General features: G+C 41.5%; 3 protein-coding genes across 4 annotated transcripts; 1 reads left to right on the top strand and 2 right to left on the bottom strand.

The window, feature by feature from the left end:
- The first annotated feature begins 3438 nt into the window (after positions 1–3438).
- Positions 3439–6388, top strand: LOC115390988 (uncharacterized). Of its 2 annotated transcripts, XM_030095063.1 has the most exons (7): positions 3439–4312; positions 4450–4485; positions 4693–4799; positions 4867–5067; positions 5172–5377; positions 5817–5957; positions 6133–6388. In XM_030095063.1, the coding sequence occupies exons 3-7, from the start codon at positions 4759–4761 to the stop codon at positions 6339–6341; spliced, it is 798 nt and encodes a 265-aa protein (XP_029950923.1). In that variant the 5' UTR covers positions 3439–4312; positions 4450–4485; positions 4693–4758; the 3' UTR covers positions 6342–6388. The 2 variants fall into 2 exon arrangements, with proteins under 2 accessions (XP_029950923.1, XP_029950922.1); XM_030095062.1 differs by lacking the exon at positions 3439–4312 and having other exon boundaries at positions 4380–4799.
- plrg1 (pleiotropic regulator 1) lies at positions 5985–11810 on the bottom strand. The gene is made up of 15 exons (XM_030095061.1): positions 11673–11810; positions 11364–11470; positions 10613–10746; positions 10430–10483; positions 10245–10338; positions 10030–10120; positions 9829–9927; positions 9645–9737; positions 8944–9093; positions 8745–8846; positions 7453–7555; positions 7219–7327; positions 6905–7044; positions 6590–6783; positions 5985–6508 (listed from the first exon to the last, which is right to left on the bottom strand). Exons 1-15 carry the CDS (start codon positions 11679–11681, stop codon positions 6449–6451), a joined length of 1539 nt encoding a protein of 512 aa, XP_029950921.1. The 5' UTR covers positions 11682–11810; the 3' UTR covers positions 5985–6448.
- A 3033-nt stretch (positions 11811–14843) lies between these two features.
- Positions 14844–19049, bottom strand: fgg (fibrinogen gamma chain). The gene is made up of 9 exons (XM_030094276.1): positions 18934–19049; positions 18805–18852; positions 18512–18695; positions 18241–18325; positions 17360–17490; positions 16912–17045; positions 16010–16194; positions 15589–15866; positions 14844–15453 (listed from the first exon to the last, which is right to left on the bottom strand). The coding sequence occupies exons 1-9, from the start codon at positions 18994–18996 to the stop codon at positions 15266–15268; spliced, it is 1296 nt and encodes a 431-aa protein (XP_029950136.1). The 5' UTR covers positions 18997–19049; the 3' UTR covers positions 14844–15265.
- Between the last annotated feature and the right edge of the window lie 1848 nt (positions 19050–20897).

Genomic DNA, 20897 nt, shown 5'->3' with positions numbered 1-20897 from the left:
GTAGAAAAAATTTACGGTACATGCGGCAGAGGTATTATGAGGTAGGACCTAAAGCAAGCAAACTCCTAGCATGGCGAATTAGAAAACAACAAGCTGAAAATACCAAATATAAAATCTTAGACCCTACTAATAATAAACAGGTAACCGATTTGGATGAAATTCAAAGGATTTTTTAAACATACTACAGATCCTTATACAGCCAAACAACACATGCTGATAAAAATGAGATAACTGATTTTTTTGGATTCATTAGATTTGCCTTCAGTTGGCACAGAGGCAAACAATAGGCTGACCTCCCTAATAACGAGGGAAGTCACGCCGAATGGACCATTTTCACAGCCCCACTACTTCCTGAAATTAACTGTGCACATTCTTTTCCTGTCTTGCATTATTGGCCATAATGATTAATCCAGGGCTGTGTTCGAAACCGCATACTTACGTACTACTCATACTAACTTACTGAGTATGCAGTGTGTTTACACTGGCAGTATGCGATTTTGAGTATGCGAGAAGTTCCCGGATGCATACTGCATTCGCCAGAAATGTTGAGTATACATCGTGTGTTCACTACTCATACTGAAATTGCCCAAGATGCAACGCGACGGACATTTGAATAAACTTTATTCAGTTCACAATGGCTGTGTTCGAAACCGCATACTGTCTACTACATCCTTACATACTCATACTATGCATCCTGCATCCTGCTTACTCAGTCCATCAAACAGTATGCGAAGCGTTTACACTACAGCATACTACATAATAACCCACAATGCATTGCACTTCTTCCATGAGCACAAATCGATCTGCTAAAGCTGATTTCACTTTAGCTCTAAACTCGTCAAATGTATAACTTCATCGAGATTTTTTTTAAAATTAGGCGACAAAGTGGTGGTTTAGAGCCCGAGTGTGTCGTTCATTTGTCTGAATACCAGCCGTTTAGGATTTTGTTTGGACGAATTCGGCGAAATTCAAGCCAGCCGCAGTGAGCAACGCACTTCCGGTTATTTTCACCAAAATAAATCACCCCTTTCCCTTTGTCATGCAAAAAAACCTCAGTGATAAATCTGTGCTTTTACTTTGAAAACAAGAAGGCAATCTTTCAGCAATATATCTCGCTTAACATCGCCGTTTGGACCGGTGTCCCGTTAACGGACCACTTATTATGCCAATTATGATGCTTTACCGACGGAGAGTTTTTTCGGCTCTTCAACAAAGATCGGCTCGCCGTCTTCGGTACATCATGGTCGCTTTCAGCATGGACTTGTTCTCAGATGCAAGGGTTTTTTTGTTTTGTTGTTTTTTGTTTTTACTATTTTTAATCATTGTCAATCCAATCAGAAATCTCGTAACATAACATACCTACGAGCACAAACAATGGAGGGAAGATTAAATGTAGAACCATACTCAGCTTGTTAAATGTACATCACGAAGAAACAGTCATTGTGAACTGAATAAAGTTTATTCAAATGTCCGTCGCGTTGCATCTTGGGCAATTTAAGTATGAGTAGTGAACACACGATGTATACTCAACATTTCTGGCGAATGCAGTATGCATCCGGGAACTTCTCGCATACTCAAAATCGCATACTGCCAGTGTAAACACACTGCATACTCGGTAAGTTAGTATGAGTAGTACGTAAGTATGCGGTTTCGAACACAGCCATTGACTGTTTCTTCATTATGTACATTTAGCAAGCTGAGTATGGTTCTAGATTTAATCTTCCCTCCATTGTTTGTGCTCGTAGGTATGTTATGTTACGAGATTTCTGATTGGATTGACAATGATTAAAAATAGTAAAAACAAAAAACAAAAAAACAAAAAAAAAACCTTACATCTGAGAACAAGTCCATGCTGAAAGCGACCATGATGCACCGAAGACGGCGAGCCGATCTTTGTTGAAGAGCCGAAAAAACTCTCCGTCGGTAAAGCATCATAATTGGCATAATAAGTGGTCCGTTAACGGACACCGGTCCAAACGGCGATGTTAAGCGAGATATATTGCTGAAAGGTTGCCTTCTTGTTTTCAAAGTAAAAGCACAGATTTATCACTGAGGTTGTTTTGCATGAGAAAGGGAAAGGGGTGGTTTATTTTGGTGAAAATAACCGGAAGTGCGTTGCTCACTGCGGCTGGCTTGAATTTCGCCGAATTCGTCCGAACAAAATCCTAAACGGCTGATATTCGGACAAATAAACGACACACTCGGGCTCTAAACCACCACTTTGTCGCCTAATTTTAAAAAAAATCTCGATGAAGTTATACATTTGACGAGTTTAGAGCTAAAGTGAAATCAGTGAAATCAGATCGATTTCTGCTCATGGAAGAAGTGCAATGCATTGTGGGTTATTATGTAGTATGCTGTAGTGTAAACGCTTCGCATACTGTTTGATGGACTGAGTAAGCAGGATGCAGGATGGATAGTATGAGTATGTAAGGATGTAGTAGACAGTATGCGGTTTCGAACACAGCCCAGGTGTGTCTTGTTGCAGTAGTCTAAACCAGATACACCTGGATTAATCAGTTTGGCCAATAATGCAAGACAGGAAATGAATGTGCATAGTTATTTTCAGGAAGTAGTGAAGCTGTGAAAATAGCCCATTGTGCCTCATACTTCCCTGTATTAAGCCAAATTGTGTGTTGAAGGTTAATGTACTTTGTTTTGCGTGTTTTCCGCGCCTGAAGAATGCCCAGGGTGCAGAAACGTCGGGCGGCAAAACACGCGATTTAACTTTCACTTTCATTTTTGCCATATTTGCGCTCCTTACTTCAATTTGTGCCTTATACCAGCCTTTCCCCCGTGATTTTTCTGATAATTCGGCCTGGTTCAATATGGCAAATAGGAATGGACCGTGTTTCACTGCTAAAAGCGCCGTGACCTGTGTGCTTTTTTGACGCTCAGCTGTGTGTAACGTTTGCCGGCGTTTATGGAAGCAGTGCGTTAACGTGCCCAGCCCTAAAATAAATAATATATATTTAAAGAAGTAACAAGCTTTTTGGGAAAACGTAAGAAGTAGAAAGTACCAATATTTAGATTCAAAATGTAGGGAGTAAAAGTAAAAAGTTGTCAGAAAAATAAATACTTCTAAAAGTAAAAAGTACCTGAAATGTGTATTTAAGTACATTAACGAAGTATTTGTACTTCGTTACTTGCCATCATTGGTTCTTGTACATACCCAAAAGTAAGGACCAAAATTCATATTTCACCAACAGAGTGAGGACATTTTTGCAAAGTGAGGACATTTTTGCCGGTCCTCACTTTTCAAAAGGCCTTTTTTGGCCTTTTTGAGGGTTAAGACTTGGTTTTTGATTTAGGGTTACAATTGGATTAGGTTAGGTTTAGGGCATAGGTTAGGGTTAGGCATTTATTTTTGATGGTTAGGGTTAGGGTAAGGGGCTAGGAAATGCATTATGTCAATGAGTGTCCTCACAACGATGTAAGTACAAACGTGTGTGTGTGTGTGTGTGTGTGTGTTTTACTTTCCACTGCAAAGACTTCAAGGAACATCAAACGTGCATAACAATGTCAAATCCGTTATATCACAAAAGAACATTGACTATGAATTCAGGTTAGCTACTCAGTCAATACTAGATATTGAGTAAACAAGTCATCCACACACACATATATATCGGCAATGAGCTACCAATATCAAGACAAGGGAACTTTTCATACTCCTCTGCTCTGGGCACAGAAAACAGAAATATCTGTGCTGAGTACAGACTACAGACCCTAGAGTCTAGATGGAGCACACCCCCGAAAGTGGTGGAGAACAACCTTGCCAAGATCCTGTGGGACTTCAAGATTCAGACTGACAAACTGGTGATGGCCAGTCAGTCTGACATAGTGGTGGTGGATAAACATCAGAAGAGAGCAGTAGTGATGGATGTAGCAATCCCTAGTGACAGCAACATCAGAAAGAAGGAACAGGAAATGCTGGAGAAATACCAAGGGCTGAAAGAGCAGCTGGAGAAGAAGTGGGGTCTAAAGACAACAGCGGTGCCAGTAGTGATCAGGGCACTAGGGGCAGTGACCCTCAAGCTGGATGCATGGCTCCAGGAAATACCGGGAACATCTGAGATCTCTGTCCAGAAAAGCACAGTGCTGGGATTATGAATGTACTGTATATGTAATTAACTTATACAGCAATATTTAATCGCTTGAGCAGCCCCAGATTCAGTCGAATTCACTCAGGAGCTCAGTCCATCCAGTGGGAGCAGTTTGAGATTCAGTATCACAGGACACAGGGATATGTGGACACAAAGGGGGATGGAACCTGCAACCTTGCTTTTCTTATCCTGACTACTCACTCAAAAAGGTGAGTGACATGTTAACAAATCAGTTCCATGAGTTGACTTAAAATACTGATTAGAAGGTGATTTTCCTTGAAACAAACTTACACCCAGGTACATTTATCCTGGTGAAAAAATACTGAAACCTTTATCTTTGTTGCAGTGATAATCATGCATTCACCCACTGAGGCCCGTTCAGGTAAAGTAACCCAGCAACAGATGCAACCTGAGCTGTACGCCTGCAAAACAAGCAGCAGAACCACGCTGGCCCTCTTTTGTCTGCTTTAGTTTGCTCAGTAACTGTAGAAACTTCAGCTCTCAGTCGACCCAGAGGTCTTTCTTGCAGATTTTAGAGGAAAAAACCATTTTAAAAACCATGCCTCCTCATGTCATGCTGTCCTACCAGTGGGACCATCAGGCTCTGGTGAAGAAGGTCTACGAGCGGCTGAAAGATGACGGACTGGCGGTGTGGATGGACATCGAAGGAGGGGTGACCGGGAACATCAACGACGCGTGAGTTTAAAGACTTTCAGCAACAATCCATATTGAGTGCTTCATGAATTCTGTGTGTGTGTTCCAGGATGGCTGCAGGAGTGGAGGAGGCTGCAGTCATCTGTCCCTTCATGACTCCTGCTTATCAGGCATCCCGCAGCTGCAAGAAAGAGCTGAGCTACGCCGACACCAGGGAGGTCGTCGTCGTGCCCCTCATGGTCACCGACAACTGGGAGGCCAGCGAGTGGCTGGGACTGGTCACTGCAGGCCTGCTGTGGGTGGACTTCAGGTGATTCTCCAACTCCCAGTATCCTCGCAAAATATACGAAAAACCCGCCGTGGGCTTGAAATGCTGCTGCTCTCCTGTGCTGACAAATGACTGTGTTCCGTTAGAAACGCAGAGGAGAATGAGGAGCAGTTCGACTTGTGCGTCAGGTCTCTGGAGGAGGAGATCATGTTTAACGTAGGTCACCTTCTCGATACCGAGGAGGCTCCGAAAGAGGAGGTGGACCAGCCGGAACCGGCAAAACCTCGTCTGAAGGCCAAACCTGGACGAGGGTTCCGACATGCTCACACAAAGCTCTACATCCAAGAGTCAAGTAAGCATGGGAACATGAAGTCTTTATACTAATCAGACCTGAGGATTATTTAAATGGTTGTATTTATAAATGTCTTCAATACATATGTAAGAATTTCTGTTTACGCGGCTGTTTTTTCATCTTTGGTCATTGATTTGTACTTCTTTATAACAGAGGCAGTGACAACTGTCACTGTTACAAAACGAGTAAAAAGATTGAATAAAAAAGGGTATTAAAATAGGATTATTCAATTGTTCTGCATTGTTTTACAGAGAAACCTTTCAAAACTATCAATACAATCCTTGAGCAGAGGGGAAAGTTGCTCTGGTGTGAACTGCTGGATCATCCAGTTCAGCCCAGATAGTGAAGGGATTAACACTCGCCGAAAGATGTTAAACTTCCTGACATTTGCTCCAGTGGTGTCAGCAGTGTGACAGCTACTCTCGTGTGGATCTCGCAGGCGAGCAGATTACCGAGCCGGCTGAGGACAGCAGAGGCAGCGTGGAGCTCAGCGAGACGCCCGGAGATCACAGCTACTGGGAGGAGATTAAGGTGACCGGCTGTAAGTACTACCGGAACGCCGTCACCGGCAGGTACCTCGGTAAGTTCACACTTGTCTGCGCATATCTACGTGAAAAAAAGGGTCTTTATTGAAACGGGGCAAAATAAACTTACATTTAAAACTGGAAAACGGTCGACATTAGTTTCTTTGTACAACTGGAAACTAAGTTGATCTCAATACATGTTGTATTTTCAAACGTATTTTTTTGTTGGAGGCTTCGACAGCAGCAGGGACGAGCTCCACTCCGAGCCCCGCCCCTCTGAAGCCGGGGAGTGGCTGCTGCTGGTGGACCAGACGGACCAGAGTCACCGGAGAGCCGTCGTCATCAAGAACAAACAGTCCGGCAGGTTCCTGGCCGTTCGAGACGGCAGCTTCACTGGACTGGCGTCGCACAACCAGGACTGCAGATGGTATTTAGAGTAAAACCGACCGTCAGGAAGCTTCAGTAGGAGGGGAGGTTCGCTAATGTATTCGCAACACGAGTTGGAAGAAAATGTGATGAGACAAAAGAAGAAGAAGAAAAAAAATATCTAGAATCTTTTCCTCTTGAGGATTTCTGGTTTCCAGTTGATCGGATGACTTTCTTCAGTCTGCAAGAGAGAGAAAGAGGTCAAAGATCGCGCTGCAACAATTAGCAAAAATATAATAAATAATTTCTTCAAGTGACTTACGGCGGTGTCGTCTTCTTTGTAAACTTTGATGGTCTTGTCGGCTTCTGCCGTGATGAGGCGGCTTTCCGAGTTGTCGAACACACACGCGAATATTCCCGACTCGCTGTCCAGGGATCCGGGCTGCACGGCCGCGTGGATCCGCTGGAAGTTGTATCCCGTCCTCCAGTCCCACATGTGGATGGTCCCGTTATCGGCTGAGGAGCGGAGAGAAAATGAGGTTGATGTTCGCTTAATCAAACGCTGTGCTCAGATGTCATGTGGCAAACATTTCAGCTCAATAGAAACTGGCTAAAAGAAAAGAGGAGGCTGTTTTACCTCCAGACACTAAGACTCCGTCGGAGTTAACAGCCAGAGTGTTGATGATGGCGTTGTGGCCCGACAGGTTCTGGATGAAGTTGCCATCTGGGAACATCCACTGCTTGATGTTGTCGGCTGATCCAGAAGCAAACGTGTATCTGTGAAAGAGTGAACGCACCTTTATAATCCATCCTCTGACTCAGAGCTGGAAAACACATTTCAGTTCAGGGACCCCATACAGCTTACCTTCAGCTTGAGTGGACTGGAACAGTAAAATAGAGCCGTAACAACCTTCAAATCTGTTGTGTGTGTTTCAGTTTGTGCGTACTCACTGTCTGGGGTGCAGCACCAGAGTTCGGACGGACTTCTTGTGGTTGGTCAGCGTCGCTCTGGTTTTCCCAGCGATCAGATCCCACAGTCTGATGGTTGAATCGTGGCTGCCTGCAAAAAGCAGCCGATAAACCAGTCAGAAAACAGGGACGACTGGCCGCAGCTTTATAATGAACAGTGTTACTGCGTAGCTGTGCGATGCTGAGGTGTGTTTCTGAGGCGTAAAATGTGTTTACCTGTGATGATTTGTGGTTCTGCTGCCTGACATCTCACTGTGGCCACTGTGTTGGTGTGACCTGTCAGTGTGTGCACGTTGGCTTTGGTCCTCATGTCCCACACCTGAGTACAAAGACAGGAAGCCCAATGAGTGAAGGAGTGAGCGAGTGAGTCAGTTCTTATACCTTCATCCTGACAAGGTGCAGCAACTGTTTATCTCTCACATTCCAAATAAATACCAATAACTATACATTATATAATATATAGAGAATTATATTAGCCATTGTAAAATTAACTCCATATTTAAGTGGTATTCATGGCTTTCCTCCACCTGCCTCTAGAGGGCACTCACACACCACAGTTAATGCCCTATAAAAGGAGAGTGAAGATAAAACCAGCCTTAAAAGAAGACCTTTAATCTTAAAGAAATAGACATGAAAGTTCAATACTGTCCTGCTAGAAACCCAAACTTAAACTCAAGGCAATTGTGTGATGGTGGATTCAGAAGAAAAAAAAATCACTTCATAAACCCTCTTGGGGAAATTTCTTCTGTGCATTAAAGCCATGGTTAACCTTAAATACACGCGCAGTGGAGCAGTGAGATTTCAACCTGTGAACCTTTATCTTCCAATCCCAACTTCGCTCCTCTAACCTCTTGGCCTCAGTTAAGTAATCTGTTATATTAAATGGATAACTCAGATTTGATAGAAGAGTCGTAAATCAAGGACACTGACTTTGGGGTCTTTTCAATGGATTTGTAAGAAGGAGGGCTCACATGAAAAAAAAGTCAGATTATTCCTTTATATTCCTTAAAAAGAATAATTGCATAAATAAATATGCACATTTTTCCTCTGCATATTGACTTCTTCAATCTATGATAGCTTTTAAGTTTAAGTTCATGTTGTCTCAATAGTAATGTTCTGCACCATCTGCAAAAAATGACCATTGAATAACTGCCACACTCTTGGTGAATGTATCTGGTGTGTTATCTGTCCAGAGCTAATCTTCATCTGTATGTCCAGGTCAGTCACAGTGGTGGAACTCAACATTTTTACACACGTTTCAGATTGTCTATTCACAAAAAACCCTTCACCTTATCTCAACAGTCATTCAGAAACTTTGTGACAAATGATCAACGTTTGCCACAAAGTTTGTCAACGATCAAACCAAGCAGAAAACACACAAACCCCATGTCAGGACCATGCAGGAGATTTAGCCAATACAGAAATTGAGGCATAGGTAACAACAGCTACACCGGAAATACAGGCGACATGTATTATTAATCAGGCTACAGATCAGAAATGCTTCTCACCCTTGCTGTAGCGTCTCTGCTGCAGGTCACAAGCACATCGATGGTCGGATGTAGGTCCAGATCATACACGGCGCTGAGGTGTCCATGGTAGTGCCTGATCACCTACAACACATTAAAGCACTTTCAGCAAACTTTCTGGATACTTGAACCAAAAGGAGGACACTGGAGATTCACTCTGGGGTTTTCCAACGCTGCGTACCTTGTTATACTCCAGATCCCAGCATTTGACTTGCTTGTCCTCTCCGCAGGAGAAGAGGTACGGGCTGCGGCTGCTCACCGCCACGCCGCGCACCGTGCTGATGTGTCCCGTCAAAGACAGCTTCAGCTTTCCACTGGCCAGATCCCAGATCTGTCAAAACAAGCAGCCCTCAAGTAAAACACAGAGCATTACAGATACACTGTATTTAGAGTGCCACCTAGAGGTCAAAGCTATGAGAGAATTAACAGACCATGTGAAAAGGTTCAGTGCTATACAACGTGCATTTGGTCTAAATGGTTTGAATAAAATAAAGGTTTTTAGAGATGCTCAGATATATTACGGTTTCTGTGCAGCACTGCTGAAGTTGTTGCCTTGAAGTTGTCCTTGTATGATTACATTCTGAAGGATTCATGAAAAGTAAGTCCATTCATCTTACTCTGCAAAAGGGACCTTGACGGTTTTGAAAATTGCCTTGATATAAAATGTATTATTATTATTATTATTATTATTAACAAGCCAATGAAGACCATCACATGTAGTGTGAAGCTCTGGAGACAAAAGCAGACCCATGCTTCACATTATATTGTCAAACCACTGTTTCGTATTTGTATGCATTTTGTCTGCAATTAAATTTTACAATATTCACAAGAACATTTCAAGCATCGATTAATTATAATGAGGAGGACTTTCAGGTCAATCACCTTAATAGTTCGATCTGCAGACCCTGTGACAAACCACTGGTTCCCCGGCTCCACGGCGATGGACCTCACCCAGCCAAGGTGACCACTGATGACCTGCCAGAAGGAATAAACAGCAGTAAAAACAAGTCAGGACACCTTGCAGAGGTATTCTTACAGATAATTAAAAATAAACCATTCTTCTCACCCTAAACAGTTTCCACGGTGGGTGCCACTGAGGTTTGGGCATCGTTGGAGCTCTCCGCATGAGCGCAGAGTTTCTGGTGGCTCCGCCCTCGAGGAGAGACTAAAAAATTAAATTTGAAATAGAAATATTTGCACATACATTATAAGCTCTATTCTGCAATTCTTCAGTCAGACAAATGAATGAGGAAACATGGCGGCTCACCACTGCGGTCGACGGTGGGTGAACTCTTTCTGCTCCTCCTGCATGTCGATGGATGTCTGCAACGCTGGCTGCTGTGCGGCTGGCTTCCTGCCTTAATTGAATAATATGGGGAAAAAAATCATTTATATGGAAAGAAATGCAGAATTAAATTAACCTCAGGCATTAATTTCCAAAACAAACTACTCAGCATTTAAGATGCATGTTGATGGGCTTACCTTGCTTGTGAAGGCGGTAAGGCCAGCGCCATGGAGTGCACTCCTCCCTCACTGGGATTCCTGTGCAACTTTGTGTCTGCAGTCAATGCCACTCCTGTGCAGTAAAGAGTAGTTAGAAACACCAGAACGATGTTGATGGTGCTCAATCAAAAGGTTTAACAACAATTCATATAATCACGATTTACCAGGTCCAGAGGGATAAGCATGTGTCCCAGTGATTAAGTACTCTGGATCATCATCTAAAACACAAATAAAGTTTAGATTTTGTGATTTAAACAAGTTCAATTGCAATACGATGTTCAAGTCAGTTGAAAACATTTCTTTCTCTTTAAATCGGAGTTGAAAAGAACACAGAGTTATTTACACACCTGGCTGAGCGTAGCCGCCGGGTCCTTGCAGATGATCTGGGAGCTGTGCTCTGCCTTTCCCTTCTTTAAGGATAGGCATGTGTAGAACTGCATTATAATCTGCCTTTAACTTCACACCCATCTTCAGCTTGTGGCTGCAAATACAATAAACAAGTGATGCATGTTCGTCAAATCCCCATAAAAGCTCATTTTGGTTGATGAGAAAGGATTTTGACTGGCAAGACATCATAACAGAGCAACAAGCTGTTTGTGTAATTCTGCAGTCCTCAGTTTAGCAAAAGAGAAATAAAGTCACTTCAGCGGAGCAGGTGGGATGGGGAGAAGTATTGAGTGAAAAGGTATACACAGCTGGACATTCATGTTATCATTTATCTGGGTGTTCAAGCAGCAGCATAAATAGAAAAACATACTGAACGATCTTAAATGCATCTATGCATTTAAGTTACCCTTATTCCTTGTAGCTTTGTATTTACACATTTGTTTACAAAGTGAAATCACATAAAAACATGAACAGAAAGTTAGAGCAAAGATGAGTTTTTCTGAGAGTATTTTCAACTAAGATGTTACTTCTTATCCTGTAACTTTCTTGGCAGACAACTCATTTAACTTAATTTTGTTTGGACTCTGAACAAAATAAATCGAATTTTACAATCAAACCGCACATGTGCTAACCTTCAGAAGTACTGACTAAAGAGATTAAGTTATCCAAGAGCAACAGTGATGAATACAAAGTGTGCTTTAGTGAAGTTACCTTTCTTCATCCAGGGACACGGCTTTGGCATGGTCCGACACAAACATATCATGAGTCCTCTTCAAAGACCTGAACACCAGAGTATGGACCGAGTGCTTCTGCACGTCCTGGGGACCACAGTGACACAAATACCACGTTAGACAATACGAAGAAGACAACCTGAACAAGTTATGATCGATTTCATATCATAAAAAGGTAAAACAATCGGACGAAATAATGAGCCGCTCGAGGAAATAGACGGCTCCGACATGTGTGAGCTCGGCGGGAGCGACAAGAAACAAATGATGTTAGATGTTATAATCATCTCACTTCAGTCATTGTGCTCTTAAAAGTTCTCCTCCTGTGTCCCAACTGGTGATATTATTCCTATTTCCCGTGTATCTCTCTTTGTTAAACTCGACTTTCTTCACAAACGCAGAGACCACTGAGACATGAGCGCCACAGGACGGAAACTGAACCCGGAAGTAAACATGAGAAAACGCTGCCACAAAGTAACTAGCGCCCGCACAAGGCTGGAGGTGGTACTACAACTAATTATGAATAAACGCGAGAGAGAGCTCTTTGTCATCTTCTACTTTAATATCTCACATAAAAAAGTAAAAATTGTGAATATTCACATTTTTTCATATACACGTAAATTGCAAGATTTTGCTGACTGTGAAAAATCTGTGGGTTTATCGGTTTTTGTGCTCGACTCTGTTTGCCCAGCAAATAACACTGATTAATCTTTATCTAATCCAAAGAATAGCAGAGGCGGTTGTAGGTTTAGGTAGAACCGAACGATCTCTTTAGACCCAAGCCAAACATTAAAAAAAAAAAAAAAAATTGTAATAGAGTTTTGTTTGAGACCAACTGAAGAGGAGTCTGAGAATAATACGAAAGAGTTCAGGTAATAATATCAATACTGCAGCAAGCTTTTCTGAAAAATGCTCGATGTAGATTTACGGCCAATAAAACAGAAGAGACAACAAACAAATCAGAAGTTATCATTGTCTGTCTTTGCGTTTGTCATGGACTTATTATTCTAATTAATGTTGTTTGATCTCTAAAAAATGAAGTTGACGGTTTATCAAAAATGACTCTGCTTTACTATGCAATTTGAGTGGTTCTTTCTACCTTATGAATGGCCCCGTGTAGCTGAATATACGGCACATTTTAACTGAACATTGCACATCTCAAAAATGTGGGATTTAAAACCTTTAACACCAGAGCACAGCCCTGAACTGAGCAAACACAGTTTAGTCTCCCTTTGTAGCGATGTGAAAAAAAAGAAGCAGTCCTCAAAAAACTGAAACCTTAAAAGCTTCATTCATGAAAGATTTGTCCTGTGAAAAAGAGACACATTCATAAATTCTAACAGCATATTACTGTGCTAGTTCTGATTTTTTGTGATTGTTCATTAAATAATTCAATTTTGCTGCAGAAGCCCAAATTTTCTTAGTAACTTCAGTATACTGAAAGGTAAATTCAAAATTATATTCTTAATTTTTTGTAATTAAATTATGAATATTGTCCTTTCAGAATTTCAAACAGCCCTCCGTCATCTCTTGGAAGTCTGATATGAGCTCAGAATCACACGGGCCTACAAAAAATTAACCACAAAATGAAACATTTGTCTAAACATCGATCATATTTGAAGTTCTGACTCAGAGATGCTTCGTCTCTAACCTTTCTGTGTAACTCGAAGTGCTCATTTCCTGAGCACATTTCCCCATGTGAGAGGGCACACACCACGTCAGGAAAGCAGGACAGTCATCTCAGGCCATGAAGCTCATCAGCTAAAAAAAAAAAAATCAACCTCATTCAGTCAGTTTATGGACAGTAACACATGATCACATAGTAACATGTCTGGTAACCTCTTGGATTACTGTCAGGAGAGAGAGAGAGCTTTGATCGCTGTTACAGCAGTGGAGAGTGTCTCATGATTAATTAAATAACAAAAGACGGAAAGTTACAAAACATTGTGCAATTTCCAGGAATGAGATTTGGTTTTATAAAAGATTTTTCTTCAGTTCATTGGGTGAACTTCAAAAATGAAAATCGGATAAACTCAAATCCCACAGCATCGAAACAACAGCGGTTGATTTTTAACTCTGTGTCTCCAGCTAAGTTTTACAAAAAATGTTATATATAGTTTATAGATTTATAGATAAAGTGTGCTTCTGTTGTGATGCATTCGTGAAGAATGAGTCAGGTGGAATTTGACCTGAATGTGAGGTGATGGAAGTGAGTTCTGCTGATGAACGGGGACAAGTACAAGCAGTGCACAATGCCGAGCAAATAAACTGCTGTGCAAATGTGGATCAAAATAAACATGGTAACCATGATGTTTTGATAACTCTGCCACAGGAACTCGGCCAAAAGTGGTTCTGGTGTCCTGAAAATCCGACAGCACGGCTCAGGCTTATACAGTGCAATTTCCATGAAGGGTTTTTTTTCAGGGCCGCTGTGGGAAAAGCAGCGCATCCTTATAACATCAAAACTGGTTCAATGTTAGATGAAATGTGAAGTGGAACTAATTTTATGTTGAGGGAAACTCCAACAGGATTAAAGTATAATGCCTTTGGACAGACAGTCTGCCTGCGGCACAATGGTGTAAGAGCGAGCACTCTCGCCTCTTAACAAGAAAAAGCCCAGTTCTGGTCCAGGTTGAGTTTCTCTGTGTTGAATTTGCATCTTAATGCCGTGTATGCATACTTCTATATTTGTTAGGGTACTTTTGCTTCCTCTGAAAGTTTAACTAATGTCAGTCGAGGTAAACTTGTGTTAATGTGAATGTGTGTGTGTTTGCCCTGTGATTGACTGGTGACCCATGCAGGATGTATCCTGCATTCACCTGTAGCCAGCGGCGATTTCCTCCAATCCTGAGCTTAATAAACCAGTGAACAGGATGAATAGATCAGCTGATAAATGCTGATGTCAATTAGTACTCTCCATTTTGTGAGACACATGAGACACACTCAATAAAATACTCTTGAAAACTCATAAGGAATTCTTCAGACTCCGGTGAATCACTATAATTAAAACTGACTACTACCAAGAGCACTTTTAGTTCAGTTTAATTATACTTCTTAAAATTACATCGTAATTAAGGAGCATTAAAGGAATGCTTTTAGGGATCATTATGAAAGCTTGTGTTTTAATTATTTGTTTAATTAGAAGGAACCAACTATTTATGCCAAATTTATTCAGTTACATTTCCATTAAACAATGGGTTTTATGACCAGAAGAGGTTTTTGATGTAGCCAGCTGTGTCTTTTTAATATGAAGTGTTATTTTCCATGTGTAAGATCATAATCTGCTGTACTTAAAATGTAACAATGTTGAAAAAGTCATGCAAATTGTAACAAAAGAAAACAAAGGATCGAATTAACAAGTTGGGGACACTTTGCTGCCTACATATTGATTCAATTACACAACAAATGAAGCAGAAAAAGGCCAAACTTTTATAACAGTATTTTATTTTGTTTTCCGGCCATATAAATGTGTATCATGACAAAAAAACGAGGCCAAATCATTGGGCACACATGGGGTACAAAATTCCTTCTTTTAACCACTTTCTTATGTTTAATCTCCACGTGTGTTAATAAAACAGCTGCTTGCCACCTGAGCTTTACTGTTGTTGTGCCTCCAGGCTGAACACTGCCCAGCGAAGTCATGACCAAACAAATTTATTCAAGAAAACACGTTTATTTAGTGCAAAAAAGAAACAGCAGTGAGGAGGACGGGAAATTGAGAACATGATCATCCTGCTGGGTCAGATGACTAAAACGTGCAGAGATCACAGAAAAACACATCATGAAGTCAGAAACTTTCCATGGAGGCATTTTATTGGGACTAACAGGGAATTTGAGGCTGTCATAAACAAAAAGTGGGCAGACCACGAGCACGTCTGCTTTTTTTTATGCGTCTCCGAGTCCTCCGAACTGTTTGGCCCCGGCCTGCTGCCCGCCGCCCGCCGTGATGCGGCTGAGAGGAATGATCTTCATGGTGGTCTCCTTCAGGGAGTACCAGCGGTTGTGCCATGTGACCCAGATGATGCCGTTGTCGTAGCCGAATTCACCCGCATCCTTCTCTGTGTACCTTCCACCTGGGTCAACACAACAGGGAAAGACTGAATCTCAAACTGGTCCACACCCCCGACTCGGCGCGGTGTGTGTGTTCTTATGACCATAAACCAAACTGCACCATAAACCGCACCGTGGTGTTGGTTTAGCCAACGTACCTGTGTAGTATTTTCCGTTCAGGTGTGCAGCGTGACATCTGTTCATCCACCAGCCGGAGCCGTCCTGCATGGCGCAGTTGCCGTCGTACTTGTCGTTGTCCCTGTCGAAGGTGCTGAACTGCATGCCGTTGTGCGACGTGTAGAACTTGTCGCTCGGGTCGTCGCCGAAGTCGAATCCGTCAAAGGCGTCTCCGGCGTCGCCGCCGAAGTGGAAACCGTAGGTCAGGCGGTACATGTCGGCCTCTGAGCCGAGTCTGAACATGTTGTAGTCGGAGTACCTGCAGAAAACAAAACACAGGCATCAGGGTTAGAGTTTGGATAACCTCTGCCCAGCTGGATAACCTCATTGCCGGAGGAGCATGTTTGCTTTGTCAGCTCCTTCTTATATAATCTGTTTTCACATGCGTGTGTGCGTATGTACTTTTTGTTGCCTTCCCAGTCAACAAGTTCTATCCTCAGCACAGTTGGCATGGTGTTGGAGGCTGTCAACAGATGGATCTTCTCATTTCCCAGCCAGAATTCGGTGGTGTCGTCTGGGGAGAGATAACCGAAGCCGTTCTTGTACTGGTTCCAGTCCTTGTGGAAGTCCACGCTGCCATCCCGTCTCTGAAGGCATGAGAAAGTGGCCAGAGTCAGGATTGGCTGTCTTGTTTCTGCATTTACTCAACAAGGAAAAACCTTGATTGCCTCTAATGATGAACACAGTTTAGATTAGAGGGGGGACAAAAGTTTTCTCTTTGCCTTATTCAGAATATCCCAAATTCATGCAAGCAGAGTCTGCCCTACATTATGTAACAACTAATGTAACAAATTATGATTCCCAGAAAAAAAACAAAAAGAAATTGATACATATTGTAAAACTTGATACATATTGTGCATGTTTCATATGCAATGTTTTTATATGAATATTTTAAATGTGGTACAATATTACGTGGGATGCTTTTGTCATAACAGTGAAATGTTGATTTCAGATGCAAAAAAGCAGCAAACTGCAGTTCAATATGAGAGGGAATGCTAAGTTATGGAGTATTAATGATAACAATAATGTGTGCTGTAACAACATTCAACACACTTAAGAAAAACTGGGGCTAAAATGTGATGATATATATATATATCTATCTATCTATATATATATATATATATATATATATATATATATATATATATATATATATATATATATATATATATATATATATATATATAAAGGTGTAAATAGACAAAAAATCCGCCACCTTATTGGATAACATCATTTGTAGTGATACTGGCCAGTGCTTCACATTTGAATCAATATTTTCCATTTGCCATTTTGCAGTGACATACCCTCTGCAGCACTGTGAAACCACGTCCGAAGTTGTCAATCTCACAGTAGACCAGGAACTGCTCCTTTGCATTGATTGGCTTCACATAGTAAAGTCCGCTGGTACTGGCGCCTTTGTTTGCAATATCCTGGCAATCTGATTGGATGAAAGAGGTCACGGTAAAAATCAAGGCATTTGTCTGCTTTAACAAAGACAACTAGAGGTAAATACGGTCATAATGAATCACGTTTATAACTTCCAGTTGTTGTTGAGTGAGTGTAAGAGCTGAAACTTTTAATCACAAAGCTTTAAATCTAGACTGGATGTTTGCTCGGCACTGATGCGTCACATTGATTTTTGTCTGAGCAAATACTCAGCAAGGACACATTTTGAGCAGATGAGGCAAGACTGAAAAACTGCTTGTGAAATAGGAACGCATGAGGGTCACAGGTTGTTTTTCTTTTCGTTACCTGTTCCTGTTGTAGTCTGGATCGCCACGGTATCTTGGCAGGGCTCAGTGCACTTCTGCTGCAGCTGAATGGAGAGCTGTTTGAGTTCTCCCATTCGCCTCTCATTGGATTCAATTATATTTTGGAGGTCACTGAAAAGAGAGAAACAAGTTTGACCTGTAGGAACCATCTTTCTGAGTGAATCGGTTCCAGGATTTTTATACAGGTATCAGAAAACAATGACAGCTTTCAGAAATACACTTTGTGTATAAAGTAATCGACAAGAATGAAAAAAAAATTAACTCATGCATCACGATAAAAAAAAAGACTCTTGCTAGGATGAGGACACAATGAAATATCTGGAGTATTGAGGTACGGGGGTCAACAGGGGGGAGATGTGTGGGCGGCATATGAGTCCATGACCTCTGTTCAGGTTGGAGTGCAATGACCTGAGTGCGTGGGCAGCGACAGCACCACTGTGGTGAAAAAAAAGGGTCACTTTCAAGTACAATCCTGGCTATGACAAATAATAAAAGTCCCTTCAGGACATTATATAATTCATCCTATCACTTCAAATTAGAAGCAGCGAGGAAGTATTTCCACATCACACCTGGTACAACATACCGAGCTGAATGTGTGTTAAAGATCATGAGCATTTTGTGGATGCTGATGGCAACAATTCACTGACATTTCAAATAAATCAAATCAACCAAAATTACGGTTTTCCCTCTGATCATCAGGATGAAACTTTTCTGGCGTTCACAGTGATCCAAGTTGCACATCACTTGTGCACAACTAAGAATCTAGGTGAAAACAACTCTCTTCATTATTTTCTGATACCGTATAGGAAGAGGTTATATCATTTTAATACACTGCAAGCAAATGTATGTTTGTCAGCTTACTATATTTGCTGTTCTTGTGCGATGATGGCCTTCTCAAATCGTAGGATGTCATCCAACATACTTGATGACTTTTTGAAGTAGACATCTGAAAAGAAAAAAGTAGACAGTTTAGTATCTATCTATCTATTTATCTATCTATCTATATGTGTGTTTGTGTGTTACATTGAAACAAATATCAACTAAAAAGTGAAAAAAAAAGTCGTTCTTTCAAAAGTTGTGCGGATTGTGATTGTGAAGTGATGATTTAGTGGCATCAATTTAAGTGCGTCACCTTGTTGGCTCTTCTGAGCGGAAGTCGTTGAATCTTTCATGTAGGTAATAGTTTCATCTGCCTCTCGAGTCAAATTAGTAACAATTTCGAGTGACTTCTCCATTGAGTCCAGCTCATGGTCCACCCTGGCCCAGTAATTCAGCATGTAATCAGCCACACCACACGTAGTGGGACAATATTTCCCCTACAACAGAACACAAGACACATTTTACCGTGCACTAATAAACATAAATCTAAATGCTATTCACTCTTCAACACTTTGTAAGATCATATCCTAATCGATGCATACTTACAAAGCCATCATTCGGACTGCATGTTGCAAGGTTGTCTCCTCTGATTTGCTAAATGGAAATAAAATATAAATTTTTTTCTAATGTTTCGAAAAGTGTTTTTAAATAAGTAACAGACGCAGAGTGACTTACTGCTGACGAGAAGGAGAAAAGTAACAAAAGTCCTCCTGCTGTTGCAAGAAGTGATGGAGCCATGTTGTGCTGTCTGTCTCTGGCTGGACTGATGCGCTCTGCAACCCGGAGGTATATTTATATGACCAAGGTCCTCTGTGCAGCCCTGTGATAAGGGGTTCAAAAACAAACACCCCGCCAACTTTGTTGTGAAAAGAAAACTCTGACTCAAATGTCTGACAGTGGTCAGTTCCCAGATCAAGCAGGGTCAATCAATGTCTGTAGTTTAGCGATTAGGAGAGAAACGTGTGCCAATAGCTGTACATTTGCGCATATCTCAGTGCCGGTAATGATGACTCAGGTTTTCTTACTCCATATTTGTGAATGAGGCACACAAGGACATGTCAGTATCAGACCGCTAATAAAATGGGAGAGTTCATTCAAGTTAGAAGAGCGAGGGATGTTGCAACCTGTTGGTAGGACAGAGACAATGACGACACATTGGAGGAAAGAGGAGATCAGTCCATTAAGGATGCTGCTTTTTAAACTCTAAGCTGATAATAAGAGGTCTTTCTCCACTGTAAGCTTAAAGAATTATGGATGATTAACTTAAAAAATGAACCTGAACTGTTCATGAGGTTCACATCAAGCCTTCATAACGCAGATCGTCTTGAACACACAAAGAAGATAGAAAAATTACAAGATTTGCTCCCTTCACCGTTTTCTCGTTTTCTCCTTTCAAGGTTGTATTGTGGATGTAATTGTGCTGCCATACAATGTCTTTCTGAATTGTCCTTGGGTCAACAATAACATTTAGAACACCCATTTGTAAAGCAGGGCCACTCAAGGTTTCAACTTCAGAATCAGTAACATTGTTCTGAAAATTTCATTACCAATTGCATTCAACAACAATATATTCAATCTGCAGTTCTGTCAGACATGGAGCGAACTGGACAATACATCTAATATATATATCTACTATATATGCTATATGGTCCTCCAGTCAGTTTAATGGGCTACATTATCAATCAATCAATCAATCAATTTATGTTTGTATAGCCCAGTATCACAACAACAGTTGCCTCAGAGGGCTTTAAGATGTTACATTGATTGGTAAAAATAAAAACAGTGAATAAGCATAATATTAACATGTCAAATTTACAGTAACGAGACAAAACGAAGCAACCACCGCCTTCGACCCTCACATCCGGCAAGAAAAAACTCCAAAAACCCAGTGGGAAAAGAAGAAATCTTGGGGAGAACCACAGTATGGAGGGATCCCTCTCCCAGGGACGGACAGCTTTGGCAACAGCTAGCATGAGACAATAAGAAGTAAAGCCTAGGACTATGTTGAGTACAGTCCGTTGGACGGTACAGCACAGGAACTACAGATCCCAGAAGTAGAACTGAAGCCAGTCCGCGGGCAGCACCGACAGGAGTGTCCTCCCGGTCCGGACGGAGCTTGTTCGTAGGCCCTCGTGATAGTGGAGTCAGCAACTGAAACTGGAGAAGACTCCCCCTCGAAGGGGGGGACAACAGGTGAAAAGCAATGAACGGACTAAAGGGAATAACATTCAGACATTAGAGGATAGGGCTCAGTGCACCGTATTTCCCACAGCATTCTAGCTCCTAGGGCAGCTTTGTGAATAGTTTAGTATTTAAACTAGTATTTAGTTAGTATAGTTTAGATAGTTTAGTTTAGTTTAGTTTAGTTTAGTTTAGTTTAGTTTAGTTTGGTTTGGTTTGGTTTGGTTTAGTTTAGTTTAGTTTAGAATCCCTAGCTGACCTGATCATAGGCTGCATCGAAGAGAAACGTCTTGAGCCTAACCTTAAATGTGGAGACTGTGTCTGCCTCTTTGACACCACTTGGAAGCTGGTTCCATAAAAATGGTGCCTGATAGCTAAAGGCTTTTCCACCTAATGTCCATTTAGAGACTCTAGGAGTCACCAGTAACCCTGCATTTTGAGAGCGAAGTGCTCTGATT

Source organism: Salarias fasciatus, chromosome 6 (assembly GCF_902148845.1).
Source record: "Salarias fasciatus chromosome 6, fSalaFa1.1, whole genome shotgun sequence".
Taxonomy (NCBI): domain Eukaryota; kingdom Metazoa; phylum Chordata; class Actinopteri; order Blenniiformes; family Blenniidae; genus Salarias; species Salarias fasciatus.
This window is presented reverse-complemented; position numbering and strand designations above follow the sequence as displayed.

Bases quoted from the DNA above. Each gene is read 5' to 3' on its own strand.
- LOC115390988 (XM_030095062.1), top strand. From the start codon at position 4,663: ATGCCTCCTCATGTCATGCTGTCCTACCAGTGGGACCATCAGGCTCTG. The intron at 5,068-5,171 runs GTGATTCTCCAA...GTGTTCCGTTAG, and splicing joins CTGCTGTGGGTGGACTTCAG to AAACGCAGAGGAGAATGAGG. The intron at 5,378-5,816 runs GTAAGCATGGGA...TGGATCTCGCAG, and splicing joins GCTCTACATCCAAGAGTCAA to GCGAGCAGATTACCGAGCCG.
- plrg1 (XM_030095061.1), bottom strand. The intron at 10,484-10,612 runs GTGTGTAAATAA...TTTGTGTTTTAG, and splicing joins CGGCGGCTACGCTCAGCCAG to ATGATGATCCAGAGTACTTA. The intron at 9,928-10,029 runs GTGAGCCGCCAT...TTAATTTTTTAG, and splicing joins ACCCACCGTCGACCGCAGTG to TCTCTCCTCGAGGGCGGAGC.
- fgg (XM_030094276.1), bottom strand. From the start codon at position 18,996: ATGGCTCCATCACTTCTTGCAACAGCAGGAGGACTTTTGTTACTTTTC. The intron at 18,853-18,933 runs GTAAGTCACTCT...ATTTCCATTTAG, and splicing joins TTTTCTCCTTCTCGTCAGCA to CAAATCAGAGGAGACAACCT. The intron at 17,046-17,359 runs GTAACGAAAAGA...TCATCCAATCAG, and splicing joins CCAGACTACAACAGGAACAG to ATTGCCAGGATATTGCAAAC.